The sequence below is a fragment of the Nyctibius grandis genome, chromosome 3 (assembly GCF_013368605.1).
Source record: "Nyctibius grandis isolate bNycGra1 chromosome 3, bNycGra1.pri, whole genome shotgun sequence".
Lineage (NCBI taxonomy): Eukaryota > Metazoa > Chordata > Aves > Nyctibiiformes > Nyctibiidae > Nyctibius > Nyctibius grandis.
The window spans coordinates 106,400,499-106,426,362 of NC_090660.1; the positions used below are offsets into that span (position 1 = coordinate 106,400,499).

Below are 25,864 nucleotides of genomic sequence, written 5' to 3' on the forward strand. Positions count from 1 at the left end.
ACTCTGCATTCCAAAACACCTCTGTCTGCAAATAATTGAAGCTCAATATCAGCAATGAAAGAATATGGGGTGAAAGCCTGTCTATGAAGCACATTTTCACATCAGTTGTACAGAAGCAGGAGCCCCAGGACCTCTCTCATCTCAGTGTCTGAGGTGGGGAAAATAAGATACTAGCCTGTTAAATAACCTGACTAAAGTCCCTCAGGAATATAGTACTGCACATGTGAATATAGAAGTCAAAGGGATTTATTAAGGTTTGCCGTTTGCTTTTATGATCAAGACATGATCTGAAAAGCTCATATACCTAATTTTGTATATTAATATAAAATTAAAAAAAATGCAAAACCCCCCAAAACAAAACAAAACAACCACCAGAAAACCCAACAAACCCAAGCAGAGTTCCTACTTCACACTGGAGTAGCTCTGAGTAGATGTTCATTGTAATGCCGGTCTGTTTGATGATGAAAACTAAAAGTTGCAAGTGTGGGAGCTGTTGTGTAAGCATTATTGGAACCAGGAGACAGTGATTAAATTCACAAAGCTGTGCCAAAATTTGGAGCTATGGTAATTACAGAAGAATATCCTTTCTCTTCAATGGGCTGTGCTAGCAGTCCTCACCTTGAAGGGACAGAAAAGTATTAGGGAGCTTGGTAAGCAAATCAGTCTACAACACAGAGCCATGACAGCATTATAGCCAGTGCTCTGGGGAGCTGGTTTTACCATAATGCCCCATGATTATCCATGCCAGTTATATTTTGATTGTTTAGAACCTTATTTCTTCAAATCCCAGGGATGCGGCATGCATGTTTCCTAACAGCATTCACCAAATGGATGTACAATGTTACTGGAATTACTAAAAGATCACGGGTTGGGGGGTGTCTGCACCGCAATGGGAATGGGCAGGGGCAGAGTTCTGCCTTTTCCTGATGCTTCTCAGCAATATCTGCCTTAGGCTGGCTCTGCCAGTCTTTGTGCTTTTGCAAGAAATCAGGTTACATCCCAAGATGCACTCAGAAATGGAGCAGGTCTCTGAGCAGGAGAGATTGGTCACCCTAAAGAAGAGGTTGGACTTGCTTCATAAAACATGCTCCATTGGAAACACAATTAATCTCAGCCATGGTTTGTACCATGCTTGTAGAGGAACAGATGAGTTCGCAGTGGAGGGAAGTAAATAAAATTCTCCATTTCCATGTCGTTTCTGCCTGTTTCTGGTGGCGATTTACCCTTGTGCAATGATGAGAGCGAGTTTACCCCTACAGTGCGTTCAGCTAACAACTTGTTTTAAGTGATAAGATAATTGATAAGGTAATGTTTACATCTAAATGGAAGAAAGATTTGGTACGAATTAAGTGGGGCTTTATATGTCATCTTAGAAGTATTCATATCCTGTTATTTAAGTCCCTAACCTGACACAGGCACTCAGTGAGTCACTTGAGAGAGGAATATTGCACTTGCAGGACTGCCTCTGATTACAGCAAAGAGGGACTTGCCAAGAGTCATGTATAAAAAAGAAATCTTCAAAACGTTATTTTTGATAGAAGAGAGAAGACTCTCTCCTCTCCACCATTTTTATCTGGAAATCACAGTTCTAGCAGATGGTTATGGAGGGAAAAATGTTTATGTTTCAAGTCTCCCTTTCTATTGCAGGACTGACCTGCCAATTCCCTGTTACACTTTGTGTGCTAGTGTTTGCCACATCTCTGCCACATAGTTCCTTAGCTGTGATAGAGACCAGTCTGAGTTGGTCCCAAAGATTTCTGCTCCTCCAGGGTCTTGAAGACAGTCTTTGAAAGCCTGGAAGAAATGTCATTAATGTCTTCACTTAGAGCCCTGCAAGCTTGGTTTGTTGTAAGCACTTGCCACTATGCATGATTAGAAGGAAAAGAAATGCAGGATACTGAAATACAACCCTGCAAGAAAAAAAAAGGGCCCCAAACTGAAAACAACTTCTGAAAATACTTTAAATCCAGTCTTTTAGAGAATAATCTGTTAAGCTAATTGGAAAGAAGGGTTACTGGTCACTTAGTTGCAGCTTGCTTATTTTTGCAGGGAGAAAAAACAGGATATAAACAGTCTCTTTAATCTGGCATTAGCTGAAACTGAAGACATCCTCAAACAGAAATAAGGTGCAGTTTTCTGTCACTGGAGTAATTATCTTCAGGCAGAAACTGCAAAGGAGAAGATTGTGGTATTCATTTCTCAGTGTCTCTGAGCCCAGCTTAGATGCCCTGTGCAAGATCAGTATTTAGTCAAACACAGGCCATGTTTTAAGTGATAGGAAGCACTTGAGCTCAGCAGTCAGGAAATGGAAGAGCCTTGGCTATCCCAGAGGTCAAACCAGATGGTCTGACAGATACTTCTGGCTGTGAACTGTATGCCTCTGAGCCTGGAGAGTGCTTGTCTTTAACAAATAAAATATTGCTGTACGGCTGGCTCTTTGGGGAAAGTAGAATTATCAGGACATTTCATGGGTTTGACTGTTTTCATTAGATATTTTTTGATCTAGCTTTTTGGATGGTGTTACTGTTATTGCTGTTTGCATTGTCTATAGCATGCTTCTGGGCAGACAGAAAGCTTGCTTCATAAGGAGCCTGCATCCTTGCAGCCATCAGAGAAACTGCATTAATTTGAAGGGAGTGCACGTGTCGAACAGACGAATGTGGCTCAAGCAGGGTTTTCAGTTTCAAGTCAGGTTGGAAAAACAAGAGGTCATGATGTGAGGAGAGGAAGAAGGGTTTGGGTTTACAGCGTGGGTGATAAAAGATAGTTGGAGTGAAGTTTCTAATTGTTAGAGCTGTTGTGAATCGGTTGTGAAAAACTTTGCAGAAGCGAGTTTCCAGAGTAAATGAGGAATTAAAAGGCATTTAGCACTGAAGGTTATATGGCAATTGTCTTTTCCAGGTTTGTTGGGAGACAGAGGTACAGCTTACAGTAATAGTCCATATATTGTTTTTTATTATCTCATCAGAATAGCAGCAAGGAGTACTATTTAACTAAAAGCTCCTGAACTGTGAGACATCTGAAGCAGACAGCTAGCATTTGGGTAGACGAGAATAGTTAGATGTGCCCAACAAGTGGAGGGAGAATTGGGATGGACAGGATAGCACCAGTGTAGGTCTGTGAGCTATGATGTCTCAAGAGAGAAGTTTGCAAGAGGTATCAGCCTCAACTCAGCCGATCACAGCCTAACATCAAAGCAAGAATTCTTCACATAATACCAATTTGCTTTCCTCAGCTTCTCACCATTGAGCTGCAATGTTTCCTAGTATCTGAATTTCTACTGTCTAGTTTAACCTCTAATTTTGAAAAGAGAAATAAAGAAATGCTTGCAAAGCTGCTGGTCCCTGAACTAGATAATACTGAAGGCTTTGCCTTCCATTTTCAATTCCATCACTTGTTACAGTATGTACTATTGCCCAACATTGTAATGTTCCCACTGTTCCTATGAACATAGGAGGACAGTACAATATTGCTGTTGTGGATTGTGCAACAGCTGCAACCGCTCTTCTCAGCAGCTCAGTACCGAATGCTTTCGTCTGGGTCGTCGTCAAAAATGTCATCGGAACTTCCTCTGATGGCAGCAGGTCAGTCCATGAGGACAACTGAAACAAGAACTGTGTGTGGCTTCAGTTCCCTGTCAAGCCCTTCTAAATGATGCTGAGATAGGAAATACCCTGTGACGGCAAGATGGCTAACGTTCACAATTTATTGTATATCTCACATTGTTTAGAGGTTTACTTTCAAAAAACCACTCTGGAGGATTATGTGAAGATCTCAGCTGTTAGTTTTATAAGTGAGTTTTTCAGCTCTTGTGTTTATAGGTACAGGAGAATTCCTGGATAATTAAAAAATGAGGGCTAACAAAAAGAACGCAGTGTTTGTTATTTTTGAGCTGATCTCATGATTTTTGGTTTCCTGATTCATGATTCTGTCATGGTAGTGGTAATATGGGTGTCATGTAATGGAAATGAATGGTCCCTCTGCTATTTTTGCTTCTGCCTAAATAGTCTTATTTTTTAAAGCACACAACTCCATTACTGGTTGCTGGGACTAATCACGCAAATAAATTACAGTTTTATAGGGAAAGAGGCCAACAGAAATGCTGAGTGCAGCTATGTTATTCTCTGTGTCCTGAGCCTGCCTCTAATGTGGCTACAGCATTTAGGGATGATTTCTTTTTAATATGAAAACTTCAGACTCGAAAAGGAAGGCGTTTAATTCTGGGCAGCCTCCAGGTTCAGCTCTCAGTTATTTGTTCCCAAGTTTTTTTGTTGAGGATGAGGAAACAATGAGCCTGAATTGTGATGTGAATTTGAAAAACAGAGAACAGGTACAGTTTTGCTTGCCTAACTTCTGTGGTAAGAGGAGCCTTGTTTCCAGAGCCTGGAACATGTTTCAGATGCACCAAGTGAGGGAACGTACTGGTATTGCTTCCAAATACTGCTTGAATGATGTCCCAGGTTCCTCTATCACCCACTTCCACTCCCAATAAAAATGAAACATGAATAACTGTAGTGGATACCACATCTCTTTCAAACCCCAAACACAAGACATGCTTCCTGAATGCGGATGTTATCAAAAAAAACAAACTGAGGAAGTGGCCATTACCATGGAAAACAGAAGAAAAAAACAGAATAAAGAAGAGCATGTAAACCTGTTCTAACCACTCATGCACAGAAGAAAAAATATCCACAGTGAGAGTAAGGCTCCCAGCAAGAACACTTCCCCTTGAACTCTCCTCACCTTGCAAACATATTTGCAGAAGTTTTGGGTTTTTCTTTTACTCGTTGAGCTTGGATCATATCTAATGCTAGCCTATACACATCCAGTGCTGTGACATGATGACTTGCCTGTCCAGGTGGGACACTTCTATGCAGAACCTTTTGCAATTATTGTTTGACTCAGTACTTGACCTAAGGGCAGTCTTTCAGTTTGTGGAGATCTCGGAGACAGGGGAACTTTGCACAGCTTTTAAAATCCCTGGGAGGAGATGTGTTCAAAATCAAGCACACACTAGGATGTTTTATTTGGTCTCAGTGAATTTTTGAATTCTGTATGTCATCTGATCTCAGTTCTCTCTTTCCTTATCAAACTTAGCCTTTTAATAAGGCAACTTCAGAATTTCCACAGAAACTGCCACTTTCAAAATGTGTGAGACTTTCAGAATTTGGGAAACCGAAGCCCTTTAATTTTTTATGGTTTTGTTTTAAATTAATGCCATTTAGAGGTACTGGATATTTGATAAAACATGCTGATCTGATCAACATCAGATCTGAAGAATATGTTTGCCAGATTAGTGGATAAATATTGTGCAATCCTAGATCTAATTTCTCTGCTATACCAAGGAGGCACATAATTCCTTGCTCCAAATGAAAAGCAAGGAAGCTACTTTTCTGAGGGAAGCCGTCATGACATGTTATCCCTTTTCTAGTCTCACATATCCTAGTTCTGGTGAACATGCTCTTCAAAAGGCCAGTCAAAAAAGCAACATTCTTATTCTGTGTCCTGGGGACACACCCATACACAGAGATGCTCTCATCAAGGATATTTTTCTTTCTCTCTCATGACCAGCTGAGTCAGTGCACCTAGTCAGCAGCTGGCAAATATCATGCCTTACAAACACAAAATAGGCCACCACAAATCCCACGTGAGGATAAAGCCCATTTCTCACTTGAGTTCTCATCTAAATCGAGGGCTCAAGTGAGGAATAAGACCAGACGGTGTTTATGTCTTCTTCTTTAGTTCTTCTGCCCTCTTAAAACCAGACATGGCTCTTCTACTGCCCTAGGACTGACAATCTTAGCTTTTTCCTTTGCTTATTTGCAACCATCTGCGTCTCAGTCGTTAAGCTAATAACAATACTTGTTTTCCAGATCCCTTAAAAAGAAAGAGAAACCTTTCAGGAAGGTAGTAGCACTGGAAATTCTACATACAGTGAACTAAAAAGACAGTCTCTATATCCAAACAATAATCTCTTTCTAATTCTTTTTGGAAACCAATTTCTCCAGTTGTGAGCAATGGTATCCTATTAGTATCAATGCTTGTTTGAAATATAAAAGATGTCCTGGATGCTGGCCAGGGCTGCACAGAGTTCTTTGGGCTCAAAGGTTTGAGACAATTTCAAATTAAGGATTTGCTGTTTGTTTTCTGTTTCTTTTTAACTGGGTCCTGGTTTTATGCTTTTTCAGACTTGTAGTTATGCTTTGAGCAAATTCTGTAAGAAGTAAGTTAATTGGTTGAATAGATCGGGGTCTTTCATATCATGCATCTAGGGTTTGTTTTTTTAGAAGACAGAAACTAATCTTAGCAGTTATTATAGTAAACTGATGTAAATGTTTGGAAATTAGTCATTTGAACCATGTCAGAGCTATTCCAGCCTTTCTGTTCTAGGTCAGATCTTATCTGACTTTATGCTAATTTATCTGCATTTTCAATAAGTAGTTTTCATGGTTACTCAACAATGTTGTACCATCTTTTCTTGATGAGGACCTTTTCCACGCTGGTACAGCTGTAGGAAAAAAGCAAAGAGTCTGGGATAGAGATTGGACTGTAGCTTGTGCTCTGATTTTGATGTGCTCTTGTTCTGGTTGATTTTCTGCAGCTTCATTTAACCTTTTGTTCCAACTGCCTCTTCTCATAGCTCTTCTAAACCCTCACTGCTCCTTGAGTTAGCTATCTTAGGGTTTCTAGCCTAAATTTACTTACACTCAATATGAACAGTTAATGCCCATTTGGCCTTGTACCAGCATTGTCCTAAGGTATAAATAGCTCTTCGTCATGGATTCATTTCTAAAAATCATGCCTGCTTTCAGTCTTTGTTTATGACAGTTAAAGAAGTAGAACTCTATTTAGTCGTCTTTTGTAAGATGGGCTCTCCATTCCCTGATGTGCCTCACAGCGCCTTTGTTGTATCTGCTCCTCTCTGAATGTTTCTCCTTCCAGCAAAGTTTTTGGAAAGATTTGTGACTTGGTTACAGACATAATGTAGACACTTTTCAGAGGTCTTCCAAAATAACCATGGCAGAGCTGGAAACAGCCAAACCTATCCTTCTTCCCTTTGCTTTGATCATTAGAACTTGCTTTTTATGATTTAAGTACCATTGTTTTACACTCTGCAACTGGGCAGATTTTGCTTCTCATCTTTTTTACCTGGAACAGGGACCAGGTGTTTTGACAGTATGTGTTGACTGATATTGTCTTTCTTTTCCAGGGAGGTTCAGCTTTTTCTCCAGCATCCATCATTACTAAGAGGAGAGTGCAGACCCAAGCAGCAGTCCTGGCTGAAGACGTGGGATGCCCTTCATCCACCAGTGAGAAAATTGTAGCCTGCCTCCGCCAGTTGCCTGCTTGTGTCCTCAATGATGCACAGACAAAGGTACACCATAGCAAAATATACGCCATTGTCAAGGAAACAAAAAGTTTCAATTGACACAAAGCTGTGAGGGAGCTTAAAAAATAAATTGGGCTGAATCCTTGTAAAAGAGGAACTGGGCTAGTTTTGGTGGAGCGATGATGATGTCCATGACATCCAACTCTGACCTGTGAATACTCACAGCTTGATTCTCCTTTAGACTAAATTCGTTTTACACTACTTTGACCAAGTCTTCCAAAATTAATCTAAAATTAGTTTTTACCTTCTTTCAGTCCCCTCTCATCTGCCCCTGGGTGTTACTCTAGAGGAGAATCGAGTGTCTGTAGCTTCACTAACTGCATTTTTGCAGAAAAGGAAGTGGGGAGGGGTATCAGTGCTCTGTCTCTTAAGTGAGAGAATTGTGAAAGCTGCAGTACAAATGATTCTAGAGATGGATCCTTTATCCACAGATTAAAACACGCACTGGCAATACATTTTCTGATCACGACCGACATAGAACCAATCCCTAATTTAAAATAGTATTTTTATGACTCTAAGACCATCAGTTCTCTTGGCCTATTCAGCTTGTTTTACTGAGACTGTCAGCGAAAGCATTGCTTCCTCCTAATGGTAGATTTGCACTTACATTAACTGATCACTTGTTCATTTGAAGGCTATCAGCTCAGTTTTCTGAAACATAAGTGAAATGGAAATGACCAGGGTAAGCTAATTTAACTGCACTATTGTTGCTTTTTTCTAATCTAGCTCCTAGCTATAAGTGGTCCATTCCAGTACTGGGGTCCAGTGATTGATGGAATTTACCTTCGGGAACCTTTGGCTAAAGCCCTGCAGCGCCCTCAACTTCGGAAAGTAGATCTGCTCATTGGAAGTGCTCAGCAAGATGGGTTGATCAGCAGAGCTAAGGCAATTAAGGTAGGAAGAGACTCCCTGTTAAGGAACTGATGGTATTGCTATCACTATAGTGATGACGGTAATCATACACAGCCAGGACAGATCCTTTTTGATTTCTACAATTTGTGAATTATACTCCATGCAAATATGCAGAGGCGTTGTCCACCTCCAGCCAGTCCTGTTTAGGGTGATTAATGGCATTATTGTATTTGTTGATTAACACTCCTGGGGGAGATATGAAAAGGTAAAATATCAGCAATGATTTAGTTTGTATTAATATGCAGCGGTATGTTTTACTGACTCTGAAATCCTATTTATATTGCAATCTCAGTTGTATATCACAAAGGAGGCGGCAAGCTCATAACTTGGTTATCAGGTTCTTCACTGTGCAGCAGCGCTAAGTCAGTCTTTTCCATGCCAGCTGTTTTGTTTGCAGCAACCTTTTTTCTCTGTTGCCTTTAAGAAGTATGTTTTCTTGTAAATATGATTATGCATATGGACTAGCTATGACTAAAAATAGCACTGGCCTGATGTGTGACCTAGGATTTCAGGGCATAAACTGGTGAAATAAAAAAGAATTGCATCCATGCTGTACTTTGGACATAAAAGTCCATAAATCCATGGGCCCTGATGGGATGCACCTGCGGGTGCTGAGGGAGCTGGCGGAAGTCATTGCTAGGCCACTCTCCATCATCTTTGCTAAGTCATGGGCAACGGGAGAGGTGCCTGAGGACTGGAGGAAAGCAAATGTCACTCCAGTCTTCAAAAAGGGCAAGAAGGAGGACCCGGGGAACTATAGACCGGTCAGCCTCACCTCCATCCCTGGAAAGGTGATGGAACAACTTGTTCTTGGTGCTGTCTCTAGGCACATCAAGGATAGGGGGATCATTAGGGGCAGTCAACATGGCTTCACCAAAGGGAAGTCATGCTCAACCAACTTGATAGCCTTTTATGAGGATGTAACCCGGTGGATAGATGATGGTAAAGCTGTGGATGTGGTCTATCTCGATTTCAGTAAAGCGTTTGACACGGTCTCCCACAGCATCCTCGCAGCTAAACTGAGGAAGTGTGGTCTGGATGATCGGGTAGTGAGGTGGATTGTGAACTGGCTGAAGGAAAGAAGCCAGAGAGTGGTGGTCAATGGGACAGAGTCCGGTTGGAGGCCTGTGTCTAGCGGAGTCCCTCAAGGGTCGGTACTGGGACCAGTTCTATTCAATATATTCATTAATGACTTGGATGAGGGAATAGAGTGCACTGTCAGCAAGTTCGCTGATGACACAAAACTGGGAGGAGTGGCTGACGCACTGGAAGGCTGCGCAGCCATTCAGAGAGACCTGGACAGGCTGGAGAGTTGGGAGGGAAGAAATTTAATGAAATATAACAAGGGCAAGTGTAGAGTGCTGCATCTGGGCAAGAACAACCCCATGTATGAGTACAAGTTGGGGGCAGACCTGTTGGAGACCAGAGTAGGGGAAAGGGACCTGGGGGTCCTAGTGGACAGCAGGATGACCATGAGCCAGCAGTGTGCCCTTGTGGCCAAGAAGGCCAATGGCATCCTGGGGTGTATTAGAAGGGGTGTGGTTAGCAGGTCGAGAGAGGTTCTCCTCCCCCTCTACTCTGCCCTGGTGAGGCCGCATCTGGAATATTGTGTCCAGTTCTGGGCCCCTCAGTTCAAGAAGGACAGGGAACTGCTAGAGAGAGTCCAGCGCAGAGCCACGAAGATGATTAAGGGAGTGGAACATGTCCCTTATGAGGAGAGGCTGAGGGAGCTGGGTCTCTTTAGCTTAGAGAAGAGGAGACTGAGGGGTGACCTCATTAATGTTTATAAATATGTAAAGGGCAAGTGTCATGAGGATGGAGCCAGGCTCTTCTCAGTGACATCCCTTGACAGGACAAGGGGCAATGGGTGCAAGCTGGAACACAGGAGGTTCCACTTAAATTTGAGGAAAAACTTCTTTACGGTGAGGGTGACCAAACACTGGAACAGGCTGCCCAGAGAGGTTGTGGAGTCTCCTTCTCTGGAGACATTCAAAACCCACCTGGACGCGTTCCTGTGTGATATGGTCTAGGCAATCCTGCTCCGGCAGGGGGATTGGACTAGATGATCTTTCGAGGTCCCTTCCAATCCCTAACATTCTGTGATTCTGTGATTCTGTGAAAGTCATCAAAAGCATGAAGGTCTACCCAGAGGGATTGTGCATCTTCTCGTGAACCCTCTGGCATTGTCTGTTCTTGAGACAGCATGTCAGCCTCTACTACTTCATTTGTCCTTCTCTACCATGGGAACAATAGCACTTCCCTGTTTAACACTGCCAAATTAAATGTTCCAACATGTTCAGATATATGCTACAAAATCAACAGGAAAAAGTAACACAGCAGGGATTATTTTGAGGATTATCTAAGTGAACTGCAGGTCTGTTGCTATCTTTCCGTAACTGTGGATTTCATCTCTTGGGAGGCAGTGAAAGGTTAATCCCAGTTTCTCTTTGCTGGCAGCCAATAACACATAGACTAATATACTTCAGAATTAATGAGAAAATTACCCTGTTGAGAGAAGGCTTTTTGACCCACCTGAATAAAGTTCTTATTGCTTGTTTAGTCTCCATCAGAAGTTTCCTGCTCTTATTTCATGTATCTTTCTCTTTTGGAATTAATTTAAAGAGGAAGTCAGGTGTAGGAAATGGATTGTGATGCTGGAGGCCTGCAGATAATGATCCAGACCCTGTGAGAGGGGAATAAACCTCAGTAACCTCATTACAAGTCATGTGATGAAGACCAGGGAGTGAAATCTTTCCTTTACACCTATTTCCACATGTGACAGTTGTCTGCAAAACCAAAATGAACTTCCATTATGTATTAGAAATTATGCAACAAATCGTGGTGTTAATGAAAGCCACAAGTGCTAAAAGACAGAACTGTCAGGTTGACTTGAAAAGGAAAAACACTTGTAACTGAGAGCTCATCAGTAAAATGTTGCCTTTCCAACAAGAAAATCTGGAATATCTTCTTTGTTTAAAGGCTTGCAGAAAATAAGATTGGAAGGGGACTCAAAAAGTTGGTGGAACTCAACCCTAAGAAATGGTCGTATCTGCCTCAACCTGAGACCTGTTTTAAAATCTTCTACTGTTGGAGATCTTCTGATCTCCTTTGGCGACAGTTTAACTATCCTTGCTTAGAAGGATAGTTAACTTCTTTACTAGCTGTTATAATAGTACCTGCCTTCCTTGGTGCTACTGCTGTAAGTCAGATTACATCTCTGTTCCAGAAGATTAATTTTGTTTTCTCCCTTTTGATGTCCTTAAGCTGTTTTCATGTTCTGAGTAAGAACTGATGATTATTTAATGTGCAGTTTCCTCTATTTCTGTTTTCCTTTGTCTTCAGGTTTTTAGGGCTTGAGGGAATATGACTGTTTTGACCAGTCTGTATTCCTGTCTTTGGATTGTTTTCTTAAAGACTTGCTGCAAGGTTAAAGTTTCCTGATTTCTTCCTTGTCCATACAGTTAGTGTATTAATTGCTGGGAAACTGTAATGCTTCCTCTGTCATTGAACTATTTAAGAAGATGCATTTTCCAGTTCCTCAAGAGCATTTCTACATCACAACCATGACCATGCATGGTTGCAGTCAAAGTTAGATGATAAAGTCCTGAGTAGGCCACAGATGTATTTAGCTGCAATGGCAGAAACTGGTGTGGGTACTGGTTGTTACCGAGAAGTCTGTGCCCCATTTCCTCTGTCATAAGGGATCTTTGATCTGTGCTAACTGTCCTCTCCCCACAAGAGACCTAGAAGAAGAATTTGAGACAACCCACACTGTATCCCACTCTTCTACTTTATTCATTTTAAGGGTTCACTTGAGGTAGATCTAACATATCTTTCTGGGAAAACCCAAATCTGGTTTTACTGATATACTAAGGCAGGTGGGAGGGCTTAGTTGGTGCACAGAGCACTGAACTCAACTCAGGGAACCAAGGCATAGTTCCAAGTTTGCCTCTGACTACAACGAAGTTATTTAATCTGTTCTACAAAGAGGAGACCAAACCTTCCTGGAGTGAGAATCCCTCTGTGGATGTGCTCCAGCTCTGTAGAGAAAAGAACCATGCATGTATTTGGGTAGATAAATGGCACAGCTAAAAGGTCCTGTGGCAACTGTATGGAATTGGTGAAGTCCTTCATTTCCTTCTCCTTTAGGATGACTGATTTCAGTGTAGTCAGATGCAAAGAGTTTGGGATAGAAAAATTTAACTCCTGCTGACCTGTTCCACCAGTTCCTGTGAATAGCAGTGCTGGCAAATTCAGCCAAGGGCTTGCTCTATTACTGCTGGTCTTTCTCTATTAATACTGGTCCTGTAAATGGTGAGGAGACACTTTTAGCCATTTGGATGCAAGCCAGCTTGAGATGTGATGTAAATCTTACCACCTTAGACTGGAGTTGCATGCGAGTTTTATAAACTTTTAGCAATCGATTCTTAGGAGTGAGAGTAAAACCTTTAGACTGAAACCAGATCTGAAGGTGGTAAATCCAGTTCACACCATGTTGTTCTGTGGGGGCTTATTCGCATTTGGTTGTGTTGGGTGTCTCTGTACTCCCAGTGCAACACTATGCTTCTTCCTGTTGAGAGCTTTACTATTAAAAATGAAAAACAGAAGGCACCACTTCTGTGGTAGCAAAACATTTATGTTTGATTTGTTTACAATTAAAGGCTGAGGTCTCTCAGTGATGCTTGCAGCAGAGAGTATGCTGAGCATTCGTGCTCAGTATCTTGCCCATGGAAATGACCATTTTATGGCATTCACTTGAATGCTTATTCATGTGAACTGAGACAGATTTACCACTTCCTGGAGCACTTCGTACTCACCCCCAGTGCAGCCATCAAATGCTTGAAACTAAGTGAGAAACAAAGCAGAATTTGTTAAGTGAATAGCGATGCCATAATGCACTCTTATGTGGTACATGGAGCGGTTGAGCCTGAACCCGTTAACTGCAATTCCCATAGCAGACCTTCAGGGGTATTAGCTTTGAGTAGTCGTAGATTAAGGCAGCTGAGCAGAAACCTCTAAAAATGTTGATTTCAATTCCCAACTGGGCAAAATTTTATCCCTGTGCTATCCATGATGCTCAGGTGGGAGGATCTAATGGTTCTAACTAGCATTAAATATACGGAGTCATTTATGCTGATCTGAAGGAATCTACCCCTCCCTTCTTCCCGGGCTTAACTTTACTTCTGATTTTCTCTACCTTGTTCCCCTCAGTGGCACAGGGGGATGGGGTTGCAGTCAGTTCATCACACGTTGTCTCTGCTGCTCCTTCTTCCTCACACTCTTCCCCTGCTACAGCGTAGTGTCCCTTCCATGAGAGACAGTCCTCCATGAACTTCTCCAACATGGGTTCTTCCCACAGGCTGCAGTTCTTCACAAACTGCTCCAGTGTGGGTCCTTTCCATGGGGTGCAGTCCTTCAGGAACTGAATGCTCCAGCATGGGTCCTCCACAGGGTCACAAGTCCTGCCAGCAAATCTGCTCCAGCGTGGGCTTCTCTTTCCATGGGGCCACAGGTCCTGCCAGGAGCCTGCTCCAGCACAGGCTTCCCATGGGGTCCCAGCCTCCTTTGGGCATCCACCTGCTCTGGCATGGGGTCCTCCATGGGCTGCAGGTGGACAGCCTACCTCACCATGGTCTTCAGCATGGGCTGCAGGGGAATCTCTGCTCCGGTGCCTGGAGCACCTCCTCCCCCTCCTTCTTCACTGACCCTGGTGCCTGCAGAGTTGTTTCTCTCACATTTTCTCACTCCTCTCTTTGGCTGCAGTTGCACAGGCTTTTTTTCCCCCTTCTTAACTATGTTATAACAGAGGCGCTGCCACCATCACTGATGGGCTCGGCCTCAGCCCATGGCGGGTCCATCTTGGAGCCAGCTGACATTGACTCTGTTTGGCATAGGGGGAGCTTCTGGCAGCTTCTCACAGAAGCCACCCCTGAAGCCCCCCCACTACCAAAACCTTGCCATGCAAACCCAGCACACTGAGGTTGAACTTTATGTGTTTTCTTTCTTTTTCTTTCCCTGCTTAATACAAATCTAGTTGGCTGCAGAACCCACAACCAGGGCACAGGGGAGTGAATAGATAGAAAGGTAGTTTATTTACCCCATGTAAGCAACTGGATCTATGCAGACCAAGTCTTCCATCCTGCACTATATTAGTCAGTCAATTTCTTTATGGATAGAAGTATTCAGCAGCATGCAACAGATGGCAAATATATGTATATTAATTGTAATGACCAGGGGAGCAGTGTCCTGATAATGCTATCAGTGAGGAGAATGGGCTGATATCAGCTCTTTACTTCATCTTGTAACTAACTGGAATCCTTGAAACACTCTGCTGAATGGCTGACAGGTCTTTCACCACCTTTTGTGACAATGTTCATCAAAAGCCATTTAAGACCCAAGATCTATACATACTCTGTTAGAGTTATCACTATTCCAGTTTGTCAGAAAAGTACATTTTGCCCCTTGGAAGATGTAAACGTTTGGTCTACCAACTGCTACATTTTTTTTTAAATGAAACACTGGACCAGATTCGTTCATATGCTTCAGAAGCTATGCTGCAGGAACAAGAACAGTAAGCATTATAGAGCTCATTACGTAGACAATATTTATGACCACTTTGCATCACCAGAACAGTAGAAAGCCGTGCACCTGCTGTCTTTAATTATTTTCTTACTGACTTCCTAGAAAAAGTTGAAAACCCCACTATAACCCTGAGGTCAGTTGCTAATACCTCTTTAAAGGTTAGCAGAATGTAAATTATTTTACATAACGTGCAGCTGTTTCTATTAATCTGGTAGCAGCTGTTGTATCTACTCCTATTTGAAAATTGTTCCTTGGTCATATATTTTCTAATGGGAAACATTTGTTAGACTTGGAAAATCAGTCAAATTGAATCAGTTTCTGAAAAGTTAGTCTTTTTAATGCTTCAGGGGATTTATTTTGAATGTATTGCTTTGTTTTTGTGCTATCATCATGTTAAAGTCAGATGTTTAAATTATATTGTAGCCAAAGCGACACTTGAGACATCATGTTTCAGATTGTGCTATTTTAGCGCTGACTGGGATGAAAAATCTCAAAATGTCTTACAAATGCCAGTTCTGTTTCTCATCCATCTCTGCATGTTGAGTCCTCTTTCATCTGACTCAATACATCTCAAGGACTACTCTATTATCAGTGATTGCCGAGAAAGGTCACCAGAAGTTTTGGGGCATTTTGAAGATCACAGAAACTAGTACATAGGCACAGTAACAACCTAAGATCGACCGCACTGAGTCAGATCAAAGGCCCATTTAGCACAAAATGCTGTTTTCAGTAGTGGCTAAGAGTGGATGTTTGTAAGAATAGGGTAAGCAAATCTGATGTTTCTGCTAAATGCCCTACAAACCTCTAGCACTTTGCAGCTCAGGGACTTCCTAGCCTGAACTGGTCTTTCTGTAATTAATAACCATCAACTGATTTTTTTCCTTTAAATTCAAAAACTTGTTAATGAAACTTCATGTTCACCAATTTTGGCATGCACAAAACCATGTGGCAAGGAGTTCCTCAGCTTAACCATATGCTGTATGATGATCCATCTCTTTCTTTGTGGTTTTCAACTGTAATGTTTATTTGATGCTTGGTAGTTGATGAGGCAGTGAAGGATCAGTTCCTAGGGTACTTAATCAATACTCTAAGTTTTTTTTCTCTTTCTTTTTCTCTCTGTTTTAAGTATCCAAGACAGGTGTAGAATAAGGTAACAAATCCATTTAAAAAAAAAAATGAAAGCATTGCATGAAAGTTGCTTTGTACAGGATGCTTTGCACATAAGAGCTTGGGCTCTGCACTGACACAGAAAAACATCCACTCTTATCCATATCTGCTAACCAAATCCATCAGCTCCAGTCACCAACTGAGAAATTCCTAATTAGACAGCAGCAATGCTTCTGCTGGTTAGTAGGGAGCTGAATTGATGTGTGCTGAAGCCGATGGGAAGATTGCTTTTGAATTCAGTGAATCTGCAGTCAGGTCTTCAGTGATAATTGATTTTTCTTGCAGAAAAATATACGTGTCCTTGCTGTATTTAAACTGAATGATTTTGCAGGCAAGCGTGCTATGCAATTTCATATGTGGCATTTGTGCACACGAAGTGACGTGTCATGCGTGAGTTGCAGATATTTTTCTGTATTACCAAAAGTGGCGCCGCATGACTCTCTTCACATTGCATAGGCCAAAATTGAGCAAAAGAAGAATTTATTACAAATACGAGGAAAATTGCCAAGATTTTTTGGACCTTGGGATATTCGGTAGTGTTTTGAAATCCCTTGTGAAGTCAGTTAATCAAAATGCACAAATGTACATCAGTGTGGACAGGCCTCAACCTCAGCAGACAGGGACTTATTTTCCATCTTTCATTTCTGTGAATCTGTTGAAAAGTAATTATTCCCTCTGTACTTTCTGTATAGGGTTGTGGAAAGACCTTCTAGAAGCATGATGAAAACCAGCTGTAGGCCATCAAAATAATATATTCAGTAAAGCATCTATGGTAACTGGACTGGGCAGACACCAGCCTATTTTGCATCAGACTGACTGCCCAAAATAATATAGGTGGTTTATTAGATCTTTCTCTCTGGATTTCTAATACCAAGTTTCAGCTAGCATGCACCTGCAAGGTGCCCTTTTTAGAAAGGACTTGATCCACAGGAAAGTGCAAGTTACTTTTTTTTCAGGAAGTTGCTCTGTTTATGAACTTGAAATAAATTTAAAAAAAAAAAAGTGAAAAGTCTGTATTGATAAAATAAAAAACTTCCTCAAAGAAAGATGTGTTGAAAACTTCAAGCAGTCTTTAGCTTTGGTAAAAATAAGGTCAGGTACGCAGTTTAGCATAGAAGATGATCTCTCTCCTATCAATAATTCTGCAGTGACATGGGCACTCTGCTCTGGGGAAAATGCCGTTATGTCAGGAAAGGTTTCAGACCACAGATCACAGGAAAAAGGCATTTGACTGTAGGTCTCTGAAAGGCCCTAAGGGTTATGAAGTTTGAAGATCATGGCTGCTACTTGCATTGGGATTTGGAGTATGGGGATTTCTCTTCCAGGGCTAAGGCAGATACTATTCCAGAATGGACCTAAATACAGGCCTTAGGGCAGCCACATTTCTTTGTAGGTGTTCCTAGAAGAGGCAGTGTGATATAGCCGTGAAACGGCTACATGGCATGTTCGCTTTCTGGAATTTCCAAAGGAAAGGAGCAATATCTCTCTCTCACTGCTCTAGTTTTCCTTCAGGGAGCTCATCAGAAGGGCAACATTGGGCACACCTACAGTGGGGAACTAGCCATGTGGACTACTTCTGTGAGAGCCAGCAGGGTTTCTGCAGTATTAGAGCTACATCTGCACAGCATGGTACCTATGATTTGGGTTGGAAGGGACCTTAAAGATCATCTAGTTCCAACCCCCCTGCCATGGGCAGGGACACCTTGCCACTAGACCAGGTTGCTCAAAGCCCCATCCAACCTGGCCTTGAACACTGCCAGGGAGGGGGCATCCACAGCTTCTCTGGGAAACCTGCTCCAGTGTCTCACCACCCTCACAGTCAAGAATTTCTTCCTAATAACTAATCTAAATCTACCCTCTTTCAGCTTGAAACCATTCCCCCTCGTCCTATCACTACATGCCCTTGTGAAAAGTCCCTCTCCCACTTTCCTGTAAGCCCCTTCAGGTACTGGAAGGCTGCTGTAAGGTCTCCCTGGAGCCTTCTCTTCTCCAGGCTGAACAGCCCCAAGTCTCTCAGCCTGTCTTCATAGGAGACGTGCTCCAGCCCTCTGATCATCTTTGTGGCCCTCCTTCTGGACTCGTCCCAACAGCTCCATGTCCTTCTTATGTTGGGGGCCCCAGAGCTGGACACAGCACTGCAGGTGGGGTCTCACGAGAGCAGAGTAGAGAGGAGGAACCATGTCCCTCGACCTGCTGGCTATGCTGCTTTTGATGCAGCCCAGGATACAGTTGGCTTTCTGGGCTGCAAGCTCACATTGCCAACTCATGTTGAGCTTCTCATCAACTGTCACCCCCAAGTCCTTCTCCTCAGGGCTGCTCTCAATCCATTCTCCACCCAGCCTGCATTTGTGCTTGGGATTGCCCCGACTCACATGAAGGACCTTGCACTTGGCCTTGTTGAACTTCATGCGGTTCACATGGGCCCACCTCTCAAGCCTGTCAAGGTCTCTCTGGATGGCATCCCTTCCCTCCAGCGTGTCGACCACACCACACAGCTTGGTGTCGTCAGTGAACTTGCAGAGGGTGCTCTCAATCCCACTGTCCATGTCACCAACAAAGATGTTAAACAACACCAGTCCACATAGATTTGGACTTACTTAGGGATTCAGTCCTATAATGTATTTTGAGGAAGCTAATACTGCTGACTGGTGATGGTCTTGGGAAAGCAAAAGTAAGACTGTCCGCTACCTCTTCCCCTGGGAATCAGAGATCACAGCAGATAGGACTCATTTCACCAGAGAGAGATCTGAACCTATAGTGTTCCACTAAAACTGTGTCTTTTGTTTCTGTTTGTAAATGCCATGTATGCTTTTTTTTTTCTCAGAAATTTGAAGAAAGTCAAGGAAGAGCCAACACCAAAACTGCCTTTTATCAGGCTCTGCAAAATTCTTTAGGAGGAGAAGACTCCAACTCATTCATTGAAGATGCAGCTACGTGGTATTACTCCCTTGAACACTCAACCGATGATTACTCATCCTTTTCCAGGGCTTTGGAAAATGCCACCCGGTAAGAAACTCATCCTGTTACAACTGTGTGGTTGAGGTTAAGTAAGGTTTGTTTTGCTTATCTCAAGTGTGCATTTGTATTCTGAAAAACTTGAGAAATTCTCGTGCAAATGAACAGGAATATGGGGAATATGATTTCTTTTTCTGTGAGGTTTCCAATCCCATAGGTAAACAGAAATTGAACTGACTTTTATGCCTTGTGAGAAGTTTGAATTGTCTTTCCTGAACTGTATATTGGATTCAGACTACTAGTGCTTCTTTATGTACTCTTCCATGTCAAAGATATCTTGGTTGTTTGCACACTCTGTATCAAAATATATTTCTTCACAATGTCAGGCTTTGTACAGTTGAGTATCCTGTGTAAAATGGTGAAGCATTTGTGAATGTTCAGAAAAGTGGCTCCCAATCCCATTCTGTGCATTACTAATCTCCATTTTTCCCATGGCAGAAGAATCCCCTTAAACTTGTTCATGTGTTTCCGTGACCATTGTGTAATCCTTTATGCCAGTGTACAGTGATTGTATAATGTCACCCAATCTGCATTTTGCTCCCTTTGCGTATGGTTTCCCATGGTGAGAGAAAGCAGAATCAGGCAGTAGGATGCTTCTGTAGGAAGTCTTGTGGAGGTGAAAGGAGAACACACAATATCTGACTCTTCTCTTGTTTGATCCATCAGGACAAACCATAGACTCACAGTGCCTGCCAGCCTCTATGAAGGAAATAGTAGTGAGGAAATGTCAGCAGACGCATGAGCAACTTACCTTCAGTATAGACACTCCCGTACTTTGCATTGAAACATTGCAGGCAGGGACCATTGGGGAGTGGAAGACAAGCAGTGGGCCATGTTCACATCACCTAGTATATATGCATAGCTTCAGCCCTTAATTGGATATAGCATCAGGGTCCAGCAGTTCTGGATAAAAGTCAGTTTGAAGAGTTCTTTGCCCTGTTGAACTAGGACTCCACAGCAGTCATGACACCTATGGTAGGCCATAAAGACTAGTGGATATCTTTAGCTTGGGCCACATGGTGGTTTGGTCTGCAGAGGAGACTGTAGATTTTATTCTCTCTCCCATGGGCAGCCAGTTATCTTTAGCCAGATCTTGAGCTGTGGTGGGGTCAGCCCATTTTTCTGAAAGGAAGAAAACTGAAGGGAAATCTCCTTACCTCTTTTTTCCTGCCCCTGTGCAAACTCGGGGGCTGAATGTTTAAGTGGAACAGATTTTCAGTAAACAAATCAAAAACTTTCCCCATTCCTGTCTCTGCTTCTGACAAGATTTGTTATGAAAACTCTTTACATTTCTAAGGTGGTGTGTTTTATAAGCTGGTGGTCTGAGTCCTAGTGTACCCATCCAAGCTGTTTCACCTCTGTTTTGAACCAAGACATAGCTACAAGCTCCTAGTATTTGCACTCAGCGTTACAGCTTTCTGTCCCACTTTGAACCTCTCCATGAGACTTCAGAGACAAGGTTTTCCTTTCAGTAGATCTTCATCCTCCATCAGAAGTTCAGGGCATTGCTCCAGGGGAGCCTCAGGAAGCAGGAGATTAAAAGGAGCCAAGATTCACTTGGAAACATCTGATCCAAGACAGCAGTGACCAAAGCTGTTTGGGGACAGTTTCTGGGTGGTCCAGGCGTGCCGGTGCATTGAGGTCACAGAGTAAACAAGCCAGAAGGCTGTGGGTTGAGCTTTGTGCCATTATCGAGTCTTGCACCACGTCACGTTTGCCCTGTCTTGTGGCCTGTCCATCATTGCAGCATCTGGGGCCACTGCATGCAGCACACGTGGAAGTGCTGTGGTTCATGGGCATTAAAGCCAAGAGATTTTCAGTCTCTTTCCATCACCACCATTACTCATGGGGCTATAATTCTTTAGTCAGATCAGTAAGGTTTTAAGCCATAATAAACCACTGAAGGGCTTAAATTTTAACCCTTCTTCACATCCAGAGATACCTCCATAGCGAGCTGTTATAACACGGGTCTGTCTCATTTGGTCATCCACGTTCAGCCCAGGGCTCAGCGCGGTGCAGACACTGACTTTTGCGAAGCTGCAATGGCTAGCACGCCGCTTGCTTGCAGCAGGGATGCGATACACAAACAGCTCCTCTGGCTCTCAGCCTGCGCAGCAGCCTCCTGGGCACAGGGATTACCTGCTTGTTTATGACATGAGGCAAATGACTTGGCTAAGGAAAGAAGTGAATGGCTTAAAGAGTCACCATGAGCAAGCAGAAGGATGAGTAGTGAAACCAGGACATCTGATGGTAATCCTTTGCTTTAAACACTTTGGAAAATACTCCAGCTACAGCAGAAAGGGAGAGGAGACAGCAGTTACAGAATGACAGTCACCTACATCAGTATCGCATACATGGTGGAGAAAAGAGGCATTTGGTTCTGTTTTTTTTTTTATATTTCTTTGTTTGTTATTTTTTGTTTGGTTTTGGTTTTTGGGTTTGTTTTTTTATAACAAAAAACTTACTACCAGCATAGATGTATAACCCAAGAAAAGGTCTATGTCAGGAAGTTATAATTAATTACTAAAATTTTAACAGGATTATAAAGTGTGAGAAAGCAACCTGAGTGGTTGTTATAAACTACAAACATTGTGCATATTTTGTGGTTTTAAAATATTTCCACTTTTAACATTGTTTTAGCTGCAATTTTCTGGTATTTTTCCCAGGTATAAAATGAGTTTCATTTTCTTTTTCTTTCCTTTTATTTTTTAACTCTTGTATTCCATGCCTGTAAGAAACAGCCATTTCATTTTTTGTGGTTACTATTTTTTTTTTAACTTCCCCAGAATAGCTAACTTTTTGCCCCACATAGCACCAACTTAGAATCAGTTTTAAGTGGTGAAATGTATCTCAAAGCATTTTTTGACAGCTAATGCTCTCCACAGGCTCCCTAGTTTTCAAAGACCATCTGCTCCTCTAAAACCCCATGCTGGTAGGCATGTGAAGAACAGTAATTTTTGTTTCATTTGGGTGTTGTCAACCATAACTGTCAAAGAGTATTGTGGTCAGTCAGCCCATAGCTTGTGGTCTCACAGATGGGCTTAAAATAAACTCTGCTGCACCACGATAGCTACCCAAACAGTGCCTTTCATAATCATACCAGTTAAATATAGCAACATGTTTTTATGCTTCTCTGACACTGTTCTTTCTTACCATCAGTCATTCTTTTTTTACCTGCCAAGTCGGAGGGAGCAGCTACTGTTTCAGATTCACTAGACCAAGAACTGAAACCTCCCGCTTCTGCAGCAGATACGTTTGTGTGTGCTCGTGTAGTTATGGATATATAAACACCCAGAGTGTGCCGAGTCTTCAGGCGCACATAGAACAAGAAGTGGTGATATGTGTATATATAATACTGCCTGGAGGAATCATAACGAGATATCTAGTAGTAAGGAGTCCTGTTTTCTGCCTGCAGCTCTTGAACTGCTTGTGCTCCTTCCAGCTACTGCTCACCCCACCTTCCAGCCCCACTTCTTGGGGCAATGGAAACATTTGGATACATTTGCTTCACACAGTACCTATGATAAATTGATCATTTAACTGTCTCATTGCACTCTTCTTGTTTAACCTTTCTCTCCCAGACATACTGCACCAAATATTCCATACTGATGAGTATGGTTGGGTTGGAACTAGATGATTTTTAAGATCCCTTCCAACCTGAACCATTCTATGATTCTATGATTCTATGATTCTCTGAGACCTGCCAGAGGCCCTGCAGGATATCTCCAAAAGTGGTCTCCTACCTTTTCTAGCTCTGGAAACTCTACCCAAAAAAATCACACAGATCCAAATGCAGAAACAATATTATTGGTCCTTAACCCAGGAAACACATAAGTCCTTTTGCTAGATGTTATCGCAACCTAGTGGTGCCAGAAGAAGGAGCTTTATGTTATTACAAGCATAGGCCCCCATAAACTAGACTAAAATGGGATTGGTTTTTTGGCCAGGATACTCCTTATGTATCAGATCTGGTTTATTTAGTATCATTACCATTGTTCAACACCCCGTAAAACAGCAATTTTAGTGAATTCTAAGCTGTACTGGGCTCATAGAGGGTGAATGTAGTTTCTTTCAGTGCACTTGAAGGCAGAGATATGAGCTGTTTTGGAAGATTTAAAGGAGGCTATGAATATAGAGAGAGGTCTGTTGGTTGTGGGGATTTTTCTTTCCTAATTTCTGTTACGCGACTGTGTCTGTTCCCTGCTCCTCCTTTTTTATCAGTGACCAGTTTATCACATGTCCCATCATAAACATGGCCAGTCACTGGGCTGCTGCCTCCAGAGGAAATGTCTTCATGTACCACGTACCTGAGAGCTCCTCACAGAGCAGGTAAGCAGATGTATTTTATTACGTTCCTTGGATTTAGAGTTTGCAGAAACGGGGCTGTCTGTTTGGGCACCCTGTGGAGTAAATGGATAGATGTAGGTATGAACAGTTCAGATTAGCGAAGGAGGGATTGGGCTCTAATAGATTATTTCTCTCTGTTGACTATGTAGGAATGCTGTTTCTGAAATAAGGCACTTCAAGTTAGATGTCTAAATTAAGTTTCCGTTTCCCAACTTACTTTTGCCAGTTCCAGGTAGCTGTTTAGATTCCTACTCTGTATCTGATAAATATCCCACAAAGAACCAGAATGTGGTGTAAGTCATTGGGAGCCCACAGCTCTCAGGGTAAATGGGGTAACATTTTCTAAGGACTCAACATTAATTTAACACTGCCCCCTTTTGAAGTCAATGCAGTTGTACCACAGTTATACTGACCAGCCTTCAGTGTGGACAGGGTTTGGGATTTATTCCTTCCCACTCCAGCACCGTGACTTGTGATCAGCCGACAGACAGTCTCATGGGAGAAAAAGCATTTTTGAACACAAGCATTTGCAGACTCAGGCTCTATGTCATCCTTCCTGTTAGAAGCTTGCTTGAAAAATTTTCAGCAGGAGAAGCTGTATCGTATCTTAGACAGAAGGGTCTAAACGCCAGTAAGAGATGCAAATGCCTTGTTCCCTTGGGCACAGAACAAGCTGATAGTCAGAGGCTATTAAGGTGACCTTCCCTGGTTTTATTTTAGACCCAGCCCCTCCCAGAAGTCAGGATGAGACACTGAGGTTTGCAGGCAGTGGTCAGCACTTTGAACTGCTGTGTGACATACCACGGTAGCTCCTGGTCCCTTGTTCTCAAAGGCTGAGTGACCAGAAATTGCAGTGACAAAAGCCCTCCTGTCCCTTAGATCCACACATTAGGGCAGCAAAGCACACAGGGATGCTTATCTTCTAGTTGTTTCCTTATGAGGGAGCAGTGCTTGTACCCTGAGGTACTGCCCCATACCTCTCTCCAAGAAAGATTTTTGAGACCCTTTCCTTTTTCTCAGGCTTTCTCCTAAAGGGCTCAGGGGAGGGACAGCGGGTTCCTACTGGCACCATTTGATACTGTGAAGTTCCCTGCGAACTACGCGGGGTTTTTTCCCTTTCCTGATAGTGTAGTGAAAAAGCATTTGAAAGAAACCAGCCAAGATCTAGGTTACAGATGAAGGCCATTATGCTGCGGTAACACAGGCTCGCTTTCTTTTTAGCTGAGAAGAAGTTAATCCTTGGGGAGCCGTTATTTCGCTGGCAGCTCCAGCGGGAATGTTCGCAGTGCTCCGTTTGGCTACCGATAGGCTCAGATAAGTGACTTTTACAAGGCTCCAAATAGGGCTGAGCTATGGTATGCCAAAAATCCAGCCACACAGAAAGAAAGGATGTGTTCTCAAATTAGCTAGCGAGTTTTCTCTTGCTTTGGAGCATGATAGTAACCCAATCATCTGCGATAAGATCTTATTTGAAAGTAGATGAAATAGTACTTACAGAACTTAGAGTCACTGGCTTTGAGGCAGTGATTTTGACTTGATTAGAATTTCCTCTTCTATCTAGCCCTATTTAAGATTTCTCTTGTGTTATTTAGCTCTCCTCATGCTCTTCAGTGCAGTAGTAGTTTACGTAGCACTTAGCTACCCATTTTAATAATTATGTTGCCAGTGGTCTTCTAAGCTAATTAAAATTTAGTGCAAAATTTATTGCTTCACTTTTTCATAACCCTCTCTAAAAGAGCAAACAAATCCAGTATGCTCTCTGAAACTTGTGGGAACCTGAGGCAGAGGCTCAAATGTCTTAGGCTAAGCTACTTGCAAGGAGCATTGGGCCGAAACTGGTATGCTGTGTTTACATTCTTAATCCTTTTGTCTTTATTTATGCTTAATTACCGTTAAAATAAATGTTGTTTAGGTTGCAAAGGCAAGCACTTAAACAGAAATTGCAGAATTCAGCTTGCCCATGTACCAAAGGATCTCGTGTGACACAATGATGTGACTATGAAGTGATACCCTTGTTTTCCCAAGGGACCCCACACTAGGTCCTTTGCTGAATATACTGTGAGTTTTTTGGTTAAACAATGTTGTCATTCATTCTTAAATGAATACTTCCTTATTCTTCATCCTGGTTTTGCCATGTGACCTCTCTCCCTCACCCTCCCTACACCCTACCGCTGCATATAGTATACATGCATTGCAAGCTGTCCAGCGGCTTCACTGCATGCCAATGAAGCAATGCTGTTGAGGGTAGGAGCTTCGCATGGGAGAGTGGCCTTAACTGCTACAAACTGGGAGAAACCAGCAGTAATCTGAAACCAACAAAATACAGTGTTTGGGAATATTATTGGCGATATGCCCTACTGGATTAAAACCAATGATGTACGTGAAAAAGCCTTCAAGTAGAATATATAAAATAATCCTGGGGAAAGATCTGGCAACCATGTCACCAACTCC

At 42.4% G+C, this 25,864-nt stretch overlaps 1 protein-coding gene across 1 annotated transcript in view; it reads left to right on the top strand.

The window, feature by feature from the left end:
* TG (thyroglobulin) overlaps positions 1–25,864 on the top strand; it is a 164,741-nt gene that overhangs the window by 123,190 nt on the left and 15,687 nt on the right. Inside the window, exons 42-45 of the mRNA XM_068396990.1 lie at positions 7,211–7,375; positions 8,117–8,284; positions 18,876–19,057; positions 23,288–23,395. Coding sequence (XP_068253091.1) covers positions 7,211–7,375; positions 8,117–8,284; positions 18,876–19,057; positions 23,288–23,395 — 623 coding nt within the window. The remainder of the gene's footprint in view (positions 1–7,210; positions 7,376–8,116; positions 8,285–18,875; positions 19,058–23,287; positions 23,396–25,864) is intronic.